Below are 18,360 nucleotides of genomic sequence, written 5' to 3'. Positions count from 1 at the left end.
TCTACACTAAATTAGGCAACTGCACCCAGGCTTTGAGACAGGGGCATTGTTGGGGTGTGGAGATGGGAGTAGCCTTTCTAAAGTGTTGATCACAGTGATGGTGACCACTCTCCTGTGGCTTTGTTTTTCAGAACACAGCTAACATATTAAGGAGTATCAACAGGGGTACTGACTTATTAGTGGTGAGGATGACCCCAGGATCACAGAAATGAGCTCAGCAGTTCACATTATGGAAAGCAATTGAATTCTGTTATTAATACCTAAAGGTCTCCTCTTGTAGTTGTTCCAACTGGGTTTGCAGTTGAAGATGCCTACGTCCTGCTGGGCTGTTGGGATCTTCAATAGAATCAGATTGGTTGAGGCGCTCCATAAGAACTTGATTTTCTACTAATAAACTGCCTTTTTCTTCTTGTAGAGCTGCGACCTGTATAAATTAATAGATAAAAACAATCACAGTTGCTCTTTGATAAAGACTATACAGAAAATCCTAGGTCCACTATATATTTCCTTCAAAAATACTTCACAATTATTAAAATCGATACATTAATAACAACTTGCACTTACACAGGGCCTTTAACATTGGAAAAAGTTCTGAGACCCTTCCCAGAAGTAAAATAAGACCATAAAAAGCCAAAAAGGGATTAGGACTGGTGATTAAGTTTTGTCCAAGAGGTAGGATTTAAGGGGTGTTATAAAGGAAGAGTGATCAAAAAGGTTTTAGGAGGAAAAGTCTGAGCTTAGGGCCTTGGTGGCTGAAAGCACACCTGCCAATCACAATTGCATTTGTGACCACAACCCTGTCACATTTAAAATTACCAGTGACACATGGAAGTGGCACACTTAGCAGCATTTTCCAGTTTAGAGTGCCACCAATTCTCTATTGAAAATCTTTGCATTAAAATGATGTGCTGAGTCTGCCTGGTTGCACAACAATTTTGCCACCTGAAAGTCCTCTGTGGTAGACATTTTGTTAAAAGGTGAACTTCTGCTTCAGTTTCTTTTCTGGACTCAAAGGTTTTTAATTTTTTCCATAATGGTTTCATTAAGCGTTTGCCAACTTAAAATGAGGTTCCCAAAATCCAGACAAATCTTGTTCTCCACGTGTTTTTTTCTCCCCTGATAACCAAACTCCGTTTTCTTCTCCAGGGCTTTATTCCCACATCATGTCAGGAGCTTACTTGATCAACAACCAGTTTGCAAATAACACCCATAGCCAAGAATGAATTATAACAAACACAATCTCTCACTAAATGTGGAATAGCACCTTTAGTACTGTCCCTAACAAATGACCCTGTCACTCCATGCAATTATCTTTAGCAATCCAGCAGTAAATTAGATGCCCAACTGGATGTTTTCACTTGTCCTGGGATTGCAAGCTTTAGTGCGTCCAAGCCAGCATCATATCACACCACTTGGAAACTGAGTCCTTTTAATGTAGTTCCCTTTTAAAACTCTCCACCTCTCCCTCCTTTTTCAACACACACCTTAAAGTCAGCACTTTGACAAGACTTGTGGCCACTGAATGTCTTCTTTGGTTTGGTGTCAATTTTTGTTTGATTACCTTCCTATGAAGCACCTTGAAACATTTAACTATGTTAAAGGCACTACATAAATGCAAATTATCATTTCTCCAGTTCTCCATCTTTTCGCTACCCCACCAGCACCAATACTTCCTTAGATTGCAATGCAAAGCCATGCAGGGTCAATTGGTAATATATTAAAAATCTTAGAGCTGCACACACTTCCTATCTGCACAACTTGACATCTTGTTGCCACACAGTTTCCCATTATGACTTTTTACACCCACATTTGCAATGTGTTTTACCTCTGCAAACTCATCAATGATTGCACCATTTATACACTGGTCTCCACAAATCTCTCAATGATTTTTGAAAAAAATTGCCATGTGCCTAGGCTTCAAATTGATATTTTTGCCAAGAGCAGTGATGGTGTGAGCTGAATTTGGATTGTCCAGTCTGAAATCTGCAGTGTGCCTAATTTCACAGGATGAATCAATAATATTCAATCAGATTTAGCGATGAAATAGTCTTCTCTAGTTTCTACTAAAAAGTCTTTCAAAGTTACTTGAAAAAAAGCTACTGGACAAATTTCAAAAACATTATTGAGGTAAAATTCATGCTTTTTAAAAAATTCATGTGTGCATGCAAGTAAAAGATATTTACTAATCTGTTGGATTTTCTTGTTTTGCCTTCTACAAGCTGTTGAAAGCAAAAGTTCTGCCAAATACAGGCCTCAATGTTAGCATTTACATGACACAAATACATAAAAACATAAGAAACAGAAGCAGAAGGCCATTCAGCCCATTGTGGCTGTTCTGCCATTGAAGACATTCATGGTTGATCTACCACAATTCCCTTCCTGCACTATCCCCATATCCCATACTTCCTTTAGTATCCAAAATTCTATTGATCTCCGTGTTGAATATATTCAACAACTGAGCATTCACAGCCTTCTGTGGAGAAGAATTCCAAACATCCACTATCCAGAGTGAAACATTTCTCATCTTAGTTCTAAATGGCCAACTGCAACTTGCAGGGACCCACAAGGATCAGTGCTTGGGCCTCAGCTACTTACAATCTATATCAATGACTTGGATTACTCTGTTTTCTGTCCATTAATCAAACTTCACTCCATGCTAATATCCCAATCCCCTATTCTGAAACTGTGACCCCACCAATCCCCCTGCCCCAGTTCTAGACTCCACAGCAAAGGGCAATATCCTCCCAACCTTGCCAAATTAAGAATTTTATATGCTTCAATGAGATCATTCCTGATTCTTCTAAATTCTAGGGAATACAGATCCAGTCTAACAATCTCTCCTCGTAGGACACTCCTCTCATCTCAGGAATCAGCCTAGTGAACCCTTGTTGTACTCTAAGTTGAGTTATATTTCCATTGGTAAGGAGGCCAAAATTGTATACTGTACCTCAAAGTAAGTCTCACAAGGAATTATATAATTGCAGTAAGACTTCTTATACTCCAATCCCTTTGTAATAAAAGCTAACATACCATTTGCTTTCCTAATTGCTTGCAGTAAATGCATTTTAACTGTATCTGATTCATGCACTAAGAGATCCCCCTCAATACCCAAGCATTCCTTCTATTTTTATTTTTCCTACCGAAGTGAATAACTTCACACTTCCTCATGTTCTATTCACGTTCTTGCCCATTCACTGAACATGACAATACGCCTTTGCAGCTTTTTTGCATTCTCCTCACAGCTGACTTTTCCACCTGTGCCACCAAAGTGTAATTCTCATAATATTATTGTGATTTATTGAAAAAGTAGGTTAATAGTGGAGTTTGGATAGTGTGTGTGTGTGCATGTGCACGTGTGATTTAATTCAGTTGGAGACAACTGGTCTGCAGGCTTTGACTCATCAGAAGCGGCTAGGTTTGAAATGCTAAATATGTAAACATGGCTGGAGTTTTAGAATGAGGTGAGGAGAATTTGCATTTTTAGACTAGAGTCTTGGTGGACTTATTATTACTGAATTCAGGGCATGCGTCTCAAAATAAAATACAAATTGCAAATTTGTTGTGACCGTGTGATCAAATTTCCCTTGCGGATTTGATCCGCCTGGCACACATCATCTGCCATGTCATAACAACCTCTGTAAAGTTAGCAAGCTTAGATACATTATACTCAGTACTCTCATTGAAGTAATTGATATAGACTGTAAATAACCGAGGTCCAAGCACTGATTCCCTGTAATTCCCCACTATTCGAGCTTGTCAACCTGAAAATGACCCATTTATTCCGACTCTCTGTCCTTGAATCAATCCTCAATCCATGCTCGTATAATATCCTCAATCCCATGAGCTCTGATTTTGTGTAGTAACTCTTGTGCGGCACCTTATCAAATGTTTTTCTGAAAATCCAAATACATTACATCCACAGGTTGCCCATGTCTACTTGCAATTATAACCTTAAAGAAATCGAAGAGAATTTTTCCTGGTCATAAATCCATGTTGACTCTGCCTAATCAGGATGCTAATTATATGATTCTCCAGCTGCTCTAATTGGAGGATTTTAGAATTTAGCAAAGAATGGCCAAGAAATTGATAGAGGGATAAAATATGAGAGAAAACTAGCAAGAGGCACAAAAAACAGATGGCAAAAGTTTATATAAATACCTTAAAAAAGATTAGTGAAAGTAAATGAGGGTCCCTTACAGACAGAAACAGGAGAGATTGCAATTACCATATCCCAAATAATAGATTCTAGCATTTTCCCCAACTATTGATGCCAGGCTAACTGATCTATAGTTCCCTGTTTCCTCTCTTCCTTCTTTCTTGAATAGTGGGGTTAGTGACCAAGGATGGGAACTAAAGATTCCAGGATACTTGATTTTTAGCAGAGATAAGCATAATGGAAAAGGGGAGGGGGAAGGTAGTAATGATAATAAAGGATAGTTTATTAGTCCATGGGGACTGTTCTAGAATCTAGGGAATTCTGGAAGGTTAAAACCAATGTACCCACTATTTCTTTAGCTACCTCGACCTCTTGCTAATTGTAGCATGCAGAACATCAAGTTCAGGGAATCTGTCAATTTGAAATTGTGTGAACTTCTGCAATACTATTTACTTAATAATAATATCCCCAAGTTCCTCTTTTTGCATACCTTTTAAATCTTTTACCATCTGTTTTTATGTCCATTGTTAGTTTGCTCTCATATACTATTTGCTCCATCAATTTCTTGGTCATTCTTTGCTAAATTCTAAAAACCTCCCAATCCTCTTTTTAGCGGCAACCTAAGCCTATTCCTTTAATCTTATACTATCTTTGACTTCTCTTATTAATCACGGTTGGGCCACTTTTCCTTTTTCTTTTGATAATGAATATTTGTTGCAAATTATTGATTAATTATTTAAATGTTTGTCATTGATTAACTATCATATCTTGTAATTGAACTTCCCAATCTATCTCAGCCAACTCACCCCTCATACCTATGTAGTTTGCTGTATTCAGATTGAAGACCCTAGTTTTGGACTTAATTAAATCCATCTCAAACTCAATATAAAATTCTATATTATGGTCACTGTTCTCTAGAGGTTCTTTTACTACAAAGTTATTAATTAATCCTTTTTCACTGCACAATACTAGATCTAAAATAGACAGTTCCCAGTTGTTTGCTCGACACAATGATCCAGAAAACGATCTTGCATATAATCCATTAACTCATCCTCCACACTATTAGTACAAACTTTGGTTTTCCTGGTCCAAATAAAAGTTCAAATCTCCTATGATTTACTGTTGTTACATTCAGCTCTAATTTCCTGATTTATACTTACCTAACACTACAAATACTGTGAGGGAGCTTACAAACTACTCCGACCAGTGCTTCCTTTCCCTTGTTGCTTCGTGGCTCCTTCCGTACTGATTCTATATATCTTGATTTTCCAAGCTAAGGTTCTTTCACACATTGCCTTCATCCTGTCCTTTATTATCAATACCACCTTCCCCCTTCCATTATGCCTATCTCTTCTAAAAAATCAAGTATCCTGGAATCTTTAGTTCCCATCCTTGGTAACTCTGCATTCACATCCTCGTAATGGCCATTAGATCAAACCCATTCATTTCTACCTCTGCAAACAAAATATCAATGTTGCTGCATATGCTTTGCACATTCAGATATAATACCTTTAGCTTTATCTTTTTCCTGATATTACTTTAAAGCCCTTTGAAGGTAAAGGGAAGGGAAAGAACCAATTACATATTAGGAACTGTGTATTCAGAATCAATTATTTTCTACTATTACTGACACCCCAATCACAAAACAGCAAACCTACTGACTCAGGAGAAATACCAAGGGAAATACTATTAAATTCTGTCAGTCTGTCATGTCATCTGTTGAAAATTCCTACATAAACATGTCCCTATATGATTTCCCATTTTAAACATGTTCACATTTACCATTAGGTTTTTTATGTAACCAGTTTCTTGTGAAATCAATCTTATATTAACAGGGATTAATATCAATTTTCAATTCATGTCAATGACCCTGGAATACTTATTACAGCAATCACCTAGAATATTGTGTACTGAACCAAGCAACTTCTTTCTATTTATTGTTAACTTGGTGTTTCAGATGAATAAAACGTGATTACATGCTTAAAACTTGGAGACTTCAAAGGAATTTCATTGTTACATGCATGGAACCCACTACCTTGCTGGTAGAATAGGTGTCAGCTTCTTTAAGAAAGGCGGCAAATAAACTACTTAGGAGGCAACAGACAGCACTAAACCTGAAGACACAAAGTGAACCCAAGTTGTTCAAGTCCAGTCTTAAATTGTCCTTTCCTCACCAGTAATCCCAATTATTCATTATCTTTTGCTTTATGACTGGACTGTTCCTTCATTCTACCCTGAATGACAATACCTTTAGTTGCCTAGGCCCTAAGCTTTGGAATTCTTTCTTTAGAGCTCTCTGCCTCTCCACCTATCAATCCTTTAAAACACTCATTAAAAAAATATAGATTTTAAGGAGTGTTGTAAAGGAGTGATAGATGGAGAGGCAGAGAGCTTTAAAGAGGGAATTCCAGAGCCTAGGGCCTAGACAACTAAAGGTATTGTTGCTCAGGGCAGAATGAAGGAATGGCCCAGCCATAAAGCAAAAGATAATGAATAATTGGGATTACTTGTGAGGAAAAGACAATTCAAGACTAGACTTCAACAACTTGCCATTCAGGGTAATGAAGAAATGGACTTTGGTATCCATTTGATCAGCAGGGATGAAAAGTAGAGCAACATCTGATGTACTTTGAAATCAACAAGCAGAAGAAATCAAGCACCCCTGCATCAAGGGTTGAGTATAGGCAGATCAGTGCTAATGATCAAAATTTAGGATAGAACTCTATTTCCTTTTTTCCCTCAAGCACCATTTACTGGCACAGAAGTCATCAGAGTTGATAAATTTGACTTCGCTTTGGAAAATATTGAAAACAGAATTATTGACATTTAGAGCAGGGGCTCACAACCAAGGGTTTGCATGCCTCTGGGGTCCATGTGAAGATTTCAATGGGGCATCTGCCACTCACCCACAGCTTCACCCAACATCACTCATGTAGCTCCTGGACTGGCTCAGCTTTTCCTACTGCTGATTGAAGCTAGTCAGTGCCATGTCACTCATCTGAACTTTCACCTCTTTTATAAATAAGCATTTCAAATACAAAATTCAACTTGAAAACAAAACTGCTGCTAATATTCAATATATTTCCATGACTGTGCAATGTTTAATTCCTCAATCTCTCCCAATGTTCCTCCTCACATACACCCACCCCAGCCATGTTTCTGAATGGTGCACTGACCATTCTGTTTGAATTATCAGTGTGCATTGGGCATCAGTGAGGGCTCCTGGTATTAATGGTCTGAAGAGTGCTGCACCTCTTCTTCAGCAGCACTCTAACTGTTGTTCTCATTTATTACAGCTTACTTAGCCAAAGTTAGATTTTCAGCAACGAAATCAAAGAAAATAAAGGACTGAGCCATGTTCAACATTGACCATGACATGCACATTATTGTCGAAGATACCTCCATGTCTTTACAAAATTATTGCATGTTAAGTTAAAATAAAAACTTATGTTTCATTGTATAACTAATTTTTATACTGAGAAAATGTTTGTGTTACAGGGGTGCGTGGAATTTTTATAACACGCGAGGGGGGACCTCAGAAGCAAAAAGGCTGGAAAGCTGCTAGTTTAAAGAATGATCGAGACTCCAGGTCAATTTACTGAAGTGATGGTTATATAAGTTAGGCAAAAAAGGTTAGTTGGATTTCTGTTGATAAGTGATTGAGGGTGAACATGAGAAATAGGAATAGACCAAATAGGCTCCTCCAGTCTACTCTTCCAATCAATACAATCATTACTGATCTGTTACCTGAACTACACTTTCCTACCTGCTCCCCATATTCCTTCGTTCCCTTAAAGATAAAAACTCTATTTCAGCCTTAAATATGGTGGAGCATTTGCAACCCTCTTTGGTAGAGAATTCCAAAGATTCACAACTCTGAGCGAAGCAACTTCTTGTCATCTCAGTCCTAAATAATCGGCTCCTTACACAAACTGTGTAGTGTTCTACATTCACAAACTGGGGGAAAACAACTTTCCAGTGTCTACCCTGTCAAGCCCCTATGTTTCAAGGAGGTCACCTATCATTCTTCTAAACTCCAGAATATAGATCCAACGTACTCGATCACTCATTATAGGACAACCCTTTTATCCAGGAACCAACTTCCAAGGCAAGTATATCCTTCCTTAGATAAGGAGACCAAAACTGTGCACTGGATTTAGGCATGAACTCAGCAAGGCCCTGTAACTGTCATAAGACTTCCTAGTCCTTGTCCACTAGTCTGCTTGCAATAAAGGCAAATATACCATTTGCCTTCCTAATTACTTGCTGTACCTGCATGCTAATTTTCTGCATTCCTTGAACGAGTACACCTGTGTCTCTCTGAATATCAACATTTAAAAGTTTCATACTTAATTCTGCTTTTCTATTCTTATTACCAAAGTGAATAACATCACACTTTCCCACATCACCTTCTACCTTGTTGCCAAGTTACTTAATCTGTCTATATCTCTTTGGGCCCTCTTTGCATCCTCCTCAGCTTACAGTCCCACCTATCTTTCTATCAACAGCAAACTTGGATAAAATACTCTTGATCTTTTAGAAGGTGGTGTTGAATTAAGAGTGATTGGTGGGGAGGACGCTTATCAGGGCCTGGGGTCTTTTTCCTTAGGAACAGCAAACATTGTTCCACGGTCCATTGTGCTGTTGTTTATGATTGATGCTAATTTTGGCATGCTAAATCGCTTATCTTAGTCGTGGTCAACAAACTGAAAATTGAACCATAGTCCTGCACTATCGGTCTGATCTTCCTTCCTATCCGCCATTACAGACTGAACCAGATTATTCTGTGACCATGAGTTGAGTTGCCAACTCAACAGCTTCGCCATCAAAAAGTCTGCCTACTTCCACATCATTCTCTTTGCTGTTGCTTCAGCCCATCTGCTGCTGAAATGTTCATCCATGATTTTGTTGGATCCAAGCTCAAGTATTTTAAATCTCTCCTGACAAGCCTCTCATTCTCCATACACCCAAAACTCAGCTGCCCATATCTGAAACTCATACCAAGTCCCACTCACCCCACATCCCGCTGCTCACTGACCAATGTTGGCTTTGAGTCTGGAAATTGAACTTAAAGCTCACATCTTTGACTTCAAGTTCTTCCTTGGCCTTGCCTCTCCTTATCTCTAACCTCCTCTAGCCCTCATACCCTCTGAGATATTGGTGTTCCTCCAATGTGGCCTCTTGTATAGCCCGATTTACACCACCCTACCAATGGCAGCTGTGACTGTGACCCTAAACCTCTGAGTTCTCCCTCGGTCTTCCTTTAAGATATTCCTTAAAGCCTACCTTTTTGACCAAGGTTTTGGTCATTTGTCTAATATCATGTCAATGCTCGATGTCAATTTTTGTCTGATAATGTTCCTGTAAATGTCTTGGAACATTTTGCTAGTAAAGATGCTATATAAATGCAAGTTGTTGTTCTTGTCTTTATCATATTTCACTGCTCTATATAGTTCAACATTCTATTGATGACTTTCTTTCAATTTCAATTTTCCTTTCTGTGTACTGTACTTTATTCTTAACTACATTAAATTTCTTCCACCATTGTTCTGCCCCACTTACATAATCTTCAAATCATATTTTAATTTCTGATAAGAAAAAGGTTGGGAAATTAGGCTGTTTCTAACCCTTTCAGAGAGCTAAAATGCAGTGGGCCAAAATGCCTCTTTTAAAAACTCTATGGCTTCCATGTTAAACCTTTCCTTAACAGGCAGCAGAGGGTTGGGAGGGGGAGTTTACAAAGTTTTTAAATGGGGAACACACCCCAACCCAACACTTTAATGCCCATTACCATTTTTACAATGGCAGGCTTAATGTCGTGAAAGTAGCCTGATTTAGAGCAGGCACACTTCCCTGAGCCCTTCTACCACTTGCAGCCACTTTCTTCCTCCCTCTCACGATTAGGGACTTCCCTCCATTCTCCCCATACGAAGCCCACAACTTCCCATGATGGCAGCCTCCCAAACCCTAATCTTTACATCACAAGTCTTGATCTTTACTTCTCTCCCCTCCTCTGAACTGCCAGGCACCGTCTTGAAGGGTCCCTTTCTGTGCCCTTGTGCCACCAGTTTTCCTGCTTGCCAACCTGTCAATTTGGTTGGCTTCTGGGTGAGAAATGGCCAAAAAAGAAACTACAGTGAGGTCCTACCATTAAATTCAGCAGAGCGTGTGCGTCCCTGGCCTTATTGGGTTTCCTCCACAATCCCTTGCATCCTCCTTGCCTCCTTGTTAATATTGGGGCCTACAATTCTATGCAGCTATTCTTTTACACTGCTGTCAATTGTTAAAAGCCACTTCCAATAATTTTTGGGAAAGACAAAATGCAAACACACAAACAACCAAAGCAGTATTAGTTAGCGATCCAATAAGGATAGTATCAATAAATTGCTCCAGCTGCATGCTACAAATTAAAAAGATAAAGAATAGATTTACCCTTTCTTCTAGTTCACTGCACTCTAATCTCAGTCTAGCAATCACATCTCGAGAAAGGTATGCCTTCAAAGCAAGGCAAAGTTGAAGGATGTTAACATTTAATCTCAAACAGGACACAGAAAAGAGGAAAAATGAGCAAACAAGTAAAACTATACATGATAGATGATTTAGGGACAAAGCATCCAAACCTTGCTGAAATCAAGGAAAATTAGGGTTATGTGAAAGCTCCCTTTGTCATTATGTACTTCAACAAGAAAGCATCATTGCATCTGCAGTTGTGCTGTTGAAAGGAGAAATACAAGAAGGAAGCTTAGTTTATATATGTCATCTGAACTTGCAGATTCAACCACTGTGTGAAATTTACACACCTATTTACTATGCTCTATATTAAAGATGCATACTTAATTAAAAATGTCATTTTATAAAGAAGTAACAGATGTACCAAGAAAGCAAAGGTGGATTACTTTTGAGCAAGGTTATGTTGAGACAAGATACATTACTTCACTGTTCATAATATTACTAGAATACTAGTAATACTAGGATTTTTCTGAAGCAGAAAACTGCATTATACAATGAAAACAATGCAAGTAAATTACTGGACATAAAAACGCATCTGTCAAAGAATCATTGGGATTCAAATGACTAGCACAGCTAGACCCAAGATAATCCTCTGCAATAAGTGATTTAACATTTACTTTTCAGTGATTTTCAAACTGTCATATAGAAGTTACAGGACAGAAAAAGGCTGTTAGACCCAAATAACGTGTTGATGTTGATCACACAAAAGAACACTAAGTTTAATTTATGCTTGCCCTGTCCCAATATCCTTTGTTTTTTTATTCATTCAACTATCTATCTAACCTAGTCTTAAAATGCTGTTGTGGTCTGTGCTTCAATCACTAACTCTGATAGTCAATCCCACCCACAGCTCTCCATGTAATGAAAGGTTTTTGTGCTCTGCCTTAAATCTGTTATTTACTTGTCTATGTTACTTCATTCCAGACTCTTTCATCACTGGAAACAGACCATTCCAATCCATTTTTCCAAGTTCAAACTTGTACTTTATTTCCTCAAACTCTGCAGCACCCAAGAGAATCCAGGCTGTACCCTCTCTTTTGCTTCAACATGTTTCTAATAGTAGAACAGCACACAGTACTCCAAATAAAGTTTTAGAAAGGTTTTATTGAGATATACCATGAAATCTCATCTTTTATATTCTATACCTGTCACAAGGTATTACTTTTTATAAAAGGAAAATGCAGCACCTTATTCTTGTGGATTGAATTCCATCTGCGATTTTTCATCCATTCCACCATCCAGGCAATATCTCTGTGCACCTTCTTTTGGTCTGCAAAATTAGTTACTTTGCCTCACCTTTTAATTTTGTCCACAAATCTGAACACCATTCCCTCTAGCCCAATATCCAAATCATTGATGTACACAGTCAACACAAGTGGTCCCTATGGGAACTTCTCAACTCCCACTTATCTACCAGCTGGTTTGCAATCCAATTTTCTACCCTCCTTCTAATTCTGTGATACTTTGTAGAAAGGTTTCTGAAAATCTGTGTATACTATATGAACTGCATTCCCCCCCCACCCACAACCATATTTGTCACTTGCACTGACTTCCTTTGTGAAACCTATATAACTTGCTTCTAATTATTTTATTTTCATCCAGATCCTTTTTGAAAATGTGTACTACATTAACCAATTAATCACCCTAAATTACATGATGAAGTATAGCATGTAGAAACTATGCAATTTCTTGCTATATTTCCCTCAGGAGCTTTGGATATACAGCATAAAGTCCTGCTACCTTATCGTCCTTTAGCTTACCTAACATCTTTAATACTTTCTATCTACTTATCATTCACCTCATGTTTAATTAATTCAGTATCCTTCACGTAAAATAAAAGCACAGAAAAACAAAATCTCACTGGTAAGCAAATAGGATTGTCAAATATTATGGGTCAGATTAGTTCAGAACATATGCAAAATATATATTCTTGACAACCAATTTAAAAGGTGTTAAGAAAACTAACTTCCTGGCAGTAGGCTGGAGCTGAAGAATGGCAACTTGTGACATCATATAACAGTCCTCTAATATGTTCAATCAAACCTCATCATACAGCTGTGGCAAGCTGTGGCATGGAGAGAAGGGGGAAAAGGGCAAAGGAATGGACAAAGTTATAGCAAGGACAGGGAGAATAAAACCCATGGATACCATTCATCATCCTCCTTTCACTTGAAATTTCCTTACAAAAATGGTATTTGTTAACTATCACTAAAAACTATGTTCTCAAGTTGTAAGATGTCAAAGATCAGCATGCAGAAATCTATAGCTAACTTTCCATCCTTTTGACTTTTTTTTCCTTTCTGTCTCCCCTTCACTTCAAGGATCCAAGGGACTTGGTGGCACATTGGAATCATACATCTTCCTTTCACTTTTAAGACCCTAGTTTGGGTCTAGCCCAGTTAATACAAATGTCTCCTTTTTATGCTGACTGCCAGAATCCTGTATGAAATGTGCTTGGCCATGTTCAATCTGTATTTAGCATGCACAAGTCCACTTCATAGCACAGCCCACAATTTGACAAAAGGCAACATCTGATGCTTTTAGTGCATCAGGCAACAACATCCAAATCCAGGGATTTCATTCATTTGTTCATTCATTCAAATGGATAAGGAGATTGATCATCATCCCTGTGCACTCTATACTTCTGTTTTGAACCTCTGCTGTTACCCTGCTTTGCCACGGATGCTCCCTCGATCAGTGCCACTTGTGAACACCATACTGGAACACAGGCATTTGCTGCAAAGCATTTAATGCTCTTGTGCATATGAACCCAGCTTTGTATGCGCAAATTAGATGCAATTAAAATATAACAATAACCATGCCAAAGAGGCATTGTCGTGAAACTATAATATTTTCCATAATATTATTGTATGCTTATGGGTGTGAGTGCGGATGGCTGCATGACTGATTTAATTGAATTAGAGTCAGATAGACTGCAAGACTGAAATTATCAAAAGAGTTAGGTGTAAAGCAGACCTTTGAAATGGAGATGGACAGGCGAGGATGAGGGTTCCACAGAAAAGGTGTGAATGAAATTTGCATTTTGAGATAAGTGAGGAGTTGTTTGATTTTCAAAGGGATGGTAGGATGTTTACAACTAAGAAGATAAATAGGACAAGGTTATGATGTGTATTTTTCCCAAAAGGAAAAAGGCCATATTGACATGAAAGATATTATGGGAAAATTAAATATCCGAAGACATGTAGAACAATGGGGATTTACACATTCAAGAGAGAGAGACATATATAAAGAAGGGTTAAAGGTTATGTGGGGGTGGCCATGTAACATCTTCAAAGGTACACGGTATAAAGCAGCCTAGGGGAAAAGCCTCTTGCCACTTCTGCATAAGACTGCTGTATGCAGTAACTAAAGTTGTGTTAAAAGCCTTTGGAATTCCACTGTTGAGTAGGTGATATGGTAACCTTGTTGGATTACTTATTTGAACTTAAAATCTATTTTGGGTTAGGGTGTGTAGTTGGGAGTCAGGTTAATTTGGAATTTTTTTATGATATCAAGTAACTGTAATCTTATGCAGCTTTGCTTAATAAGTGTTTTAATTTAATTTTTAAAATCTCTAAAGTTATTAATGGACTCATTACTTCTGAATTCAGTGCACAAATCCTCTTGTAATAAGTACAAATTGCAAAACAATTGTGAAAGCGTGGCCAAGTTTCCCTTGTGGATTTGGTCCACCTGGCACATATCACCTGCCACATAATAACAGGTATATAACCTAAATCTCTTAATTTAATCAAAAAATCATGAAAACTGCAGCATAGCAGAAACTAATTTGCCCCATCAAGCCTGCACCAGTGATAGCTATTAAAGTACAGCTGTCTACTCTCATCCCCAATTTCATGACCTCTCCATGTTTCCTGTTAAATTATTTTCTTAAAAATCTCAGTATGCACTCTTCAAATTGCCACTCTGTGCCCAATTTCTTACCTGATTTCTTTTCCCAGCCTGTCTTGCCCGATCTTCCGACTCAGGCTGGATGACATCCAGGCAGTGCAGCGCATCCCCAGGGGAAATCCGACACTGGGAGGGAGGGACGGGGGAGATAAATCCGAGGCCAGGAAGGGGTGATGGAAATCCCTCTGAGGCCAGGAGGTGCGGGGGGGAGAGAATTGGAGGTCTTTGGATTGTGCCTTGGGGCATGTAGGGTTGTTGGTGTGTGTGTGTGGCGGGGGGGGGGGGGGGGGGGGGTGGTCATGTCAGGCCTTGGGGGAAAAAGGGCGGGTGTCGGTCCACAGTGGTGGCAAGGAGAAGAAACAGGATTGGGGCATGTCAAGGGATGGGGTTGGAGGGTGGGGGAGGGAGGGATAGTCAGGGGGTACTGGGGGGGAAAGAGTCCCCTGGAGATTGGAGGTGTGTGGGAGATTGCTCTGGGTCTGTACAATAGTTTCCCAGATGTTCGAAGTGATTTTAATCCTTCTAACTTTTTCTGGCTATTTGGAGCCGTCCATGGTTTGCGATCTAAATCACATTTTCGCTGGTTCCCGGTGCAGGGCAACTGTCTAGGGAAAGCTTGCTATTCTGGTGCAAACCTTACCTAGGAGCTTCAGGAGGGATTTCCCAGTGCATCTTTGGGGTTACCCCCTAATCCGACGCTGGGGAGCTTGGCAGTTAAGGTCCAAAGTTGCTGGTGCCTCAACCATTCCTTTACACAAAATATCCACACTCCAAAAACCTCTGAAGAAATTTCTTCAAACCTTTTTCCTCACTCAGATAGCAGAGAATAAAACAGCAACTACAGTTTTCCATCCTTGAGATCACCCTGGTGAACCAACGTTATACCATCTCTACAGCTTTAGTGTCCTATTTATTTTGCGTAATGTGGCCTGCTGCTCCTGGATCTCAGCTCAAGCAACTTTCTAACACTTAATAGATAGATACTTCACCCAAATGTTCTGCAGATCCTGCATTCTCAACATGGCCATGTTATACCTGTCATTAGCCTAGACCCTAATCCTGCCACTCTGCTCTTAAATTCTCTGCAACTCTGGACTCGATCAATTAGAAAAACTCTCAATGATCAGCTTGCTCTTGGTCTCTCAGCACAGAACTCCTGCTAAAACCAAATCAACTCCTTTATCTTCTTTCAGTAATAACTTTCACCATTTCTTTCAGTTAATCTCACAGAGCACAAGAAACCAAAATAGTGTCCAATTAGTCAATGGCCTACTGATGGGCTGTACTGTCAAGCAGCATTCGTTGCGTGTATGTGTTAAATTAAGATAGTATTTGCAAAATTATGATCATCATTCTAGATCACTACACTGAAGATGATTTCTATTTTTTAATTTATCCTCACATATTAGGTGACACTAGCAATGCTCATCACTAGTTGCCCTGAGAAAGCTGTGACTGGACACCTTCTTGAACTACTGTAGTCTTGAGAACTAAGAGTTTACGTAGATACAATGTTAAAACAGATCTCAGGAAACAAGTCCATTTAAAAAACTAAATGTGGAGCAAAGTTAAATTAGAAGTCTAATTGAATGATGCAAATATACCTGCATATCTAGCTCATGACATCTTTGTGAAATTTCCTCTTTGGCAGCCAAAGCTTCATTTAACTCTTCAGTGGTTTTCTTCAACTAAGAAAGAATATAAATGGAAAAAAAGTCTTATTTAGACACCACGATGCAGAGGTTGATAGCATGTGTATACATGTGTAGATGCATTTTCATAAGCCTGAAAAATATTATAAATTTGTCTAACAACTTTTCCAAGCACAAGCTTCCATCTTTTGGGCCTCAGGCTTATCAGAGAAACAGAAAGATTTAGTACACTGAACAAGGCCTTTCAGCCCATTATGTCCATACCAGCTGAAATAGCGCTGTAACACGACAAGTGCATCCACCCTCTGAATGAAAGGAATACTCAACTCCCCTCTAATCCTTCTACAAATTACATTATATCTATGTCTTCTGGTTATTGACATCTCTGCTAATGGAAATAGGTCCTTCCTATCGAGGCCCTTCAATTTTATATGCATCAATTAAATCTCCCTCAGCCTCCTCTATTCCAAAGAAAAGAACCACAACCTATCAGACTCCTGGCAACATCTGTGTAATCCACTCTCTATCCTCTCTAGTATGATCCCATCCTTCTTACCAAACAGTGGTCAGAGCTGTGCATAGTACTCTGACTGCAGTTTAGATATTGTTCAAACCAGGGGTTCTACATCCTTTTCGTCTAAGGGGCCACATGTCAATTTTTTTTTAAATCACTCAAGAGGCCGATGAACAAATTTCGGAAGGATAAAGTTTGGGATAACATTAAACATGAATTTCAAAAAAAAATCTAAGTCAAAGCAATAAATTGTTAATTTAAAAAAATGAATAAAAATGGCCATTAAAAAGTGACAAGCAGCAGAGCTAACAAATAAAACCTTTTTTGCCTTTCCGCTTAAGAAGCAGAGCTACAGAGACCCTAAGTCCTGGTCACCAGAGAAGGGGGTGAAGACTGGGGCCAAGACAAGGAGTTGTGTTTAATTAACACTGCCCTTGCATTCGCCTCTGACAGCACACACTCTGAGCTGGCCTCGGCAGAAATCATAGGAAAATGGGGGTCCGAAGCAGGTTGCCCTTCAGCCTGACCTTTCCTCCTCTCCCGGTCTGCTTTGCCGACAGGTTTTCGCGCAGGCTGGGTCGTAGCACTTGACGTGTGTCAACCAAAACTTAGGTGACAGTATGCTTGCCTCTGATTCACAAACATTCCAGTTTCAAGCCCCACTGCAGAGATTGAGCACAAAAATCAAGGCTGACACATCAACGCAGTGTTGAAAAAGCACTGCACTTGGAGTGCTGTTTTCAAATGAGACATTAAACCTGAGGTCCAACCTGCCTGCTGGGGTGGACTTAAAAGATCCGAGGGCACGATTTCAAATAAGGGCAAGGGAGTTCCGGCCAATATTTCTCTCTCAATCAACATCACAAAAAACAGGAGTTTGCTGAAAGCATATTGGCTGCCATGTTTGCTACATTACAACAGTGATACACTTGAAAAAGTACTTCAATTGGCTGTGAAGAACTTTGAGACATCCAATGCTCAAAAAAGCACGATATAAATGCAAGTCTTATTTTCTTTCTTTCAATGTGTCTGCATTAAACAGTACGAACCCTATCAAATTCCTTCTACGTTTGATCAGTCCATTCTAAGTGCTTTGCAGTCAAGCCCAGTTTAATATTTTTTGAGAAATGTTTTGCCATGTCGTGAAAGACAAGCCAGAATATTTACTGTATTTGAGGCGAGAAACAAAGGGGTTTAACTGTCTATGTAGAAAAATCACAAAGCTAGTGCATAAATTTAAAAAGTAATTAAAAATGTAAATGGAGGGTCAGCCTTTATTTCAAACGATCACAATTGAGGAAATGCTGCTTGTGTAGTTCCTTGATCAGACTCCATTAGCTTTGGGCAGAAAAATAACAGATTGACTAGATTATCAGGTTTTAAAGGGTTACATTAAGAGGGCAGTTTGCATAAATTTAGTTAATCTTTCCTTGAGTTTAGAACATTGAGAGGATGATCTGATAAAGGCATTTAAAATTATTAAGGAATTCAATCGGGTAGGTACAAATAGCTATCATCTGCAATGTCACTTAGGAGTGAAAACGGGAATCACCTTTTCATGCAAATACTTGAAATACACTACTCAAAAGACTTTGGATGCTGGGTCAAATGAAGTT

General features: G+C 38.9%; 1 protein-coding gene across 7 annotated transcripts in view; it reads right to left on the bottom strand.

The window, feature by feature from the left end:
- The window catches only part of hook3 (hook microtubule-tethering protein 3), a 144,946-nt gene that overhangs the window by 97,035 nt on the left and 29,551 nt on the right, over positions 1-18,360 (bottom strand). For 5 of the 7 annotated variants that reach the window (XM_041194335.1, XM_041194300.1, XM_041194328.1 and 2 more), the window contains exons 8-10: positions 16,183-16,266; positions 10,589-10,651; positions 261-424 (exon numbers count right to left, since the gene is read on the bottom strand). In XM_041194335.1, coding sequence (XP_041050269.1) covers positions 261-424; positions 10,589-10,651; positions 16,183-16,266 — 311 coding nt within the window. The remainder of the gene's footprint in view (positions 1-260; positions 425-10,588; positions 10,652-16,182; positions 16,267-18,360) is intronic. The other 2 variants (XM_041194309.1, XM_041194342.1) reach the window with 1 other exon arrangement.

The sequence above is a fragment of the Carcharodon carcharias genome, chromosome 1 (assembly GCF_017639515.1).
Source record: "Carcharodon carcharias isolate sCarCar2 chromosome 1, sCarCar2.pri, whole genome shotgun sequence".
Lineage (NCBI taxonomy): Eukaryota > Metazoa > Chordata > Chondrichthyes > Lamniformes > Lamnidae > Carcharodon > Carcharodon carcharias.
The sequence above is the reverse complement of the archived record's forward strand: the minus strand, read 5'-3'. Positions and strand labels throughout refer to the sequence as shown.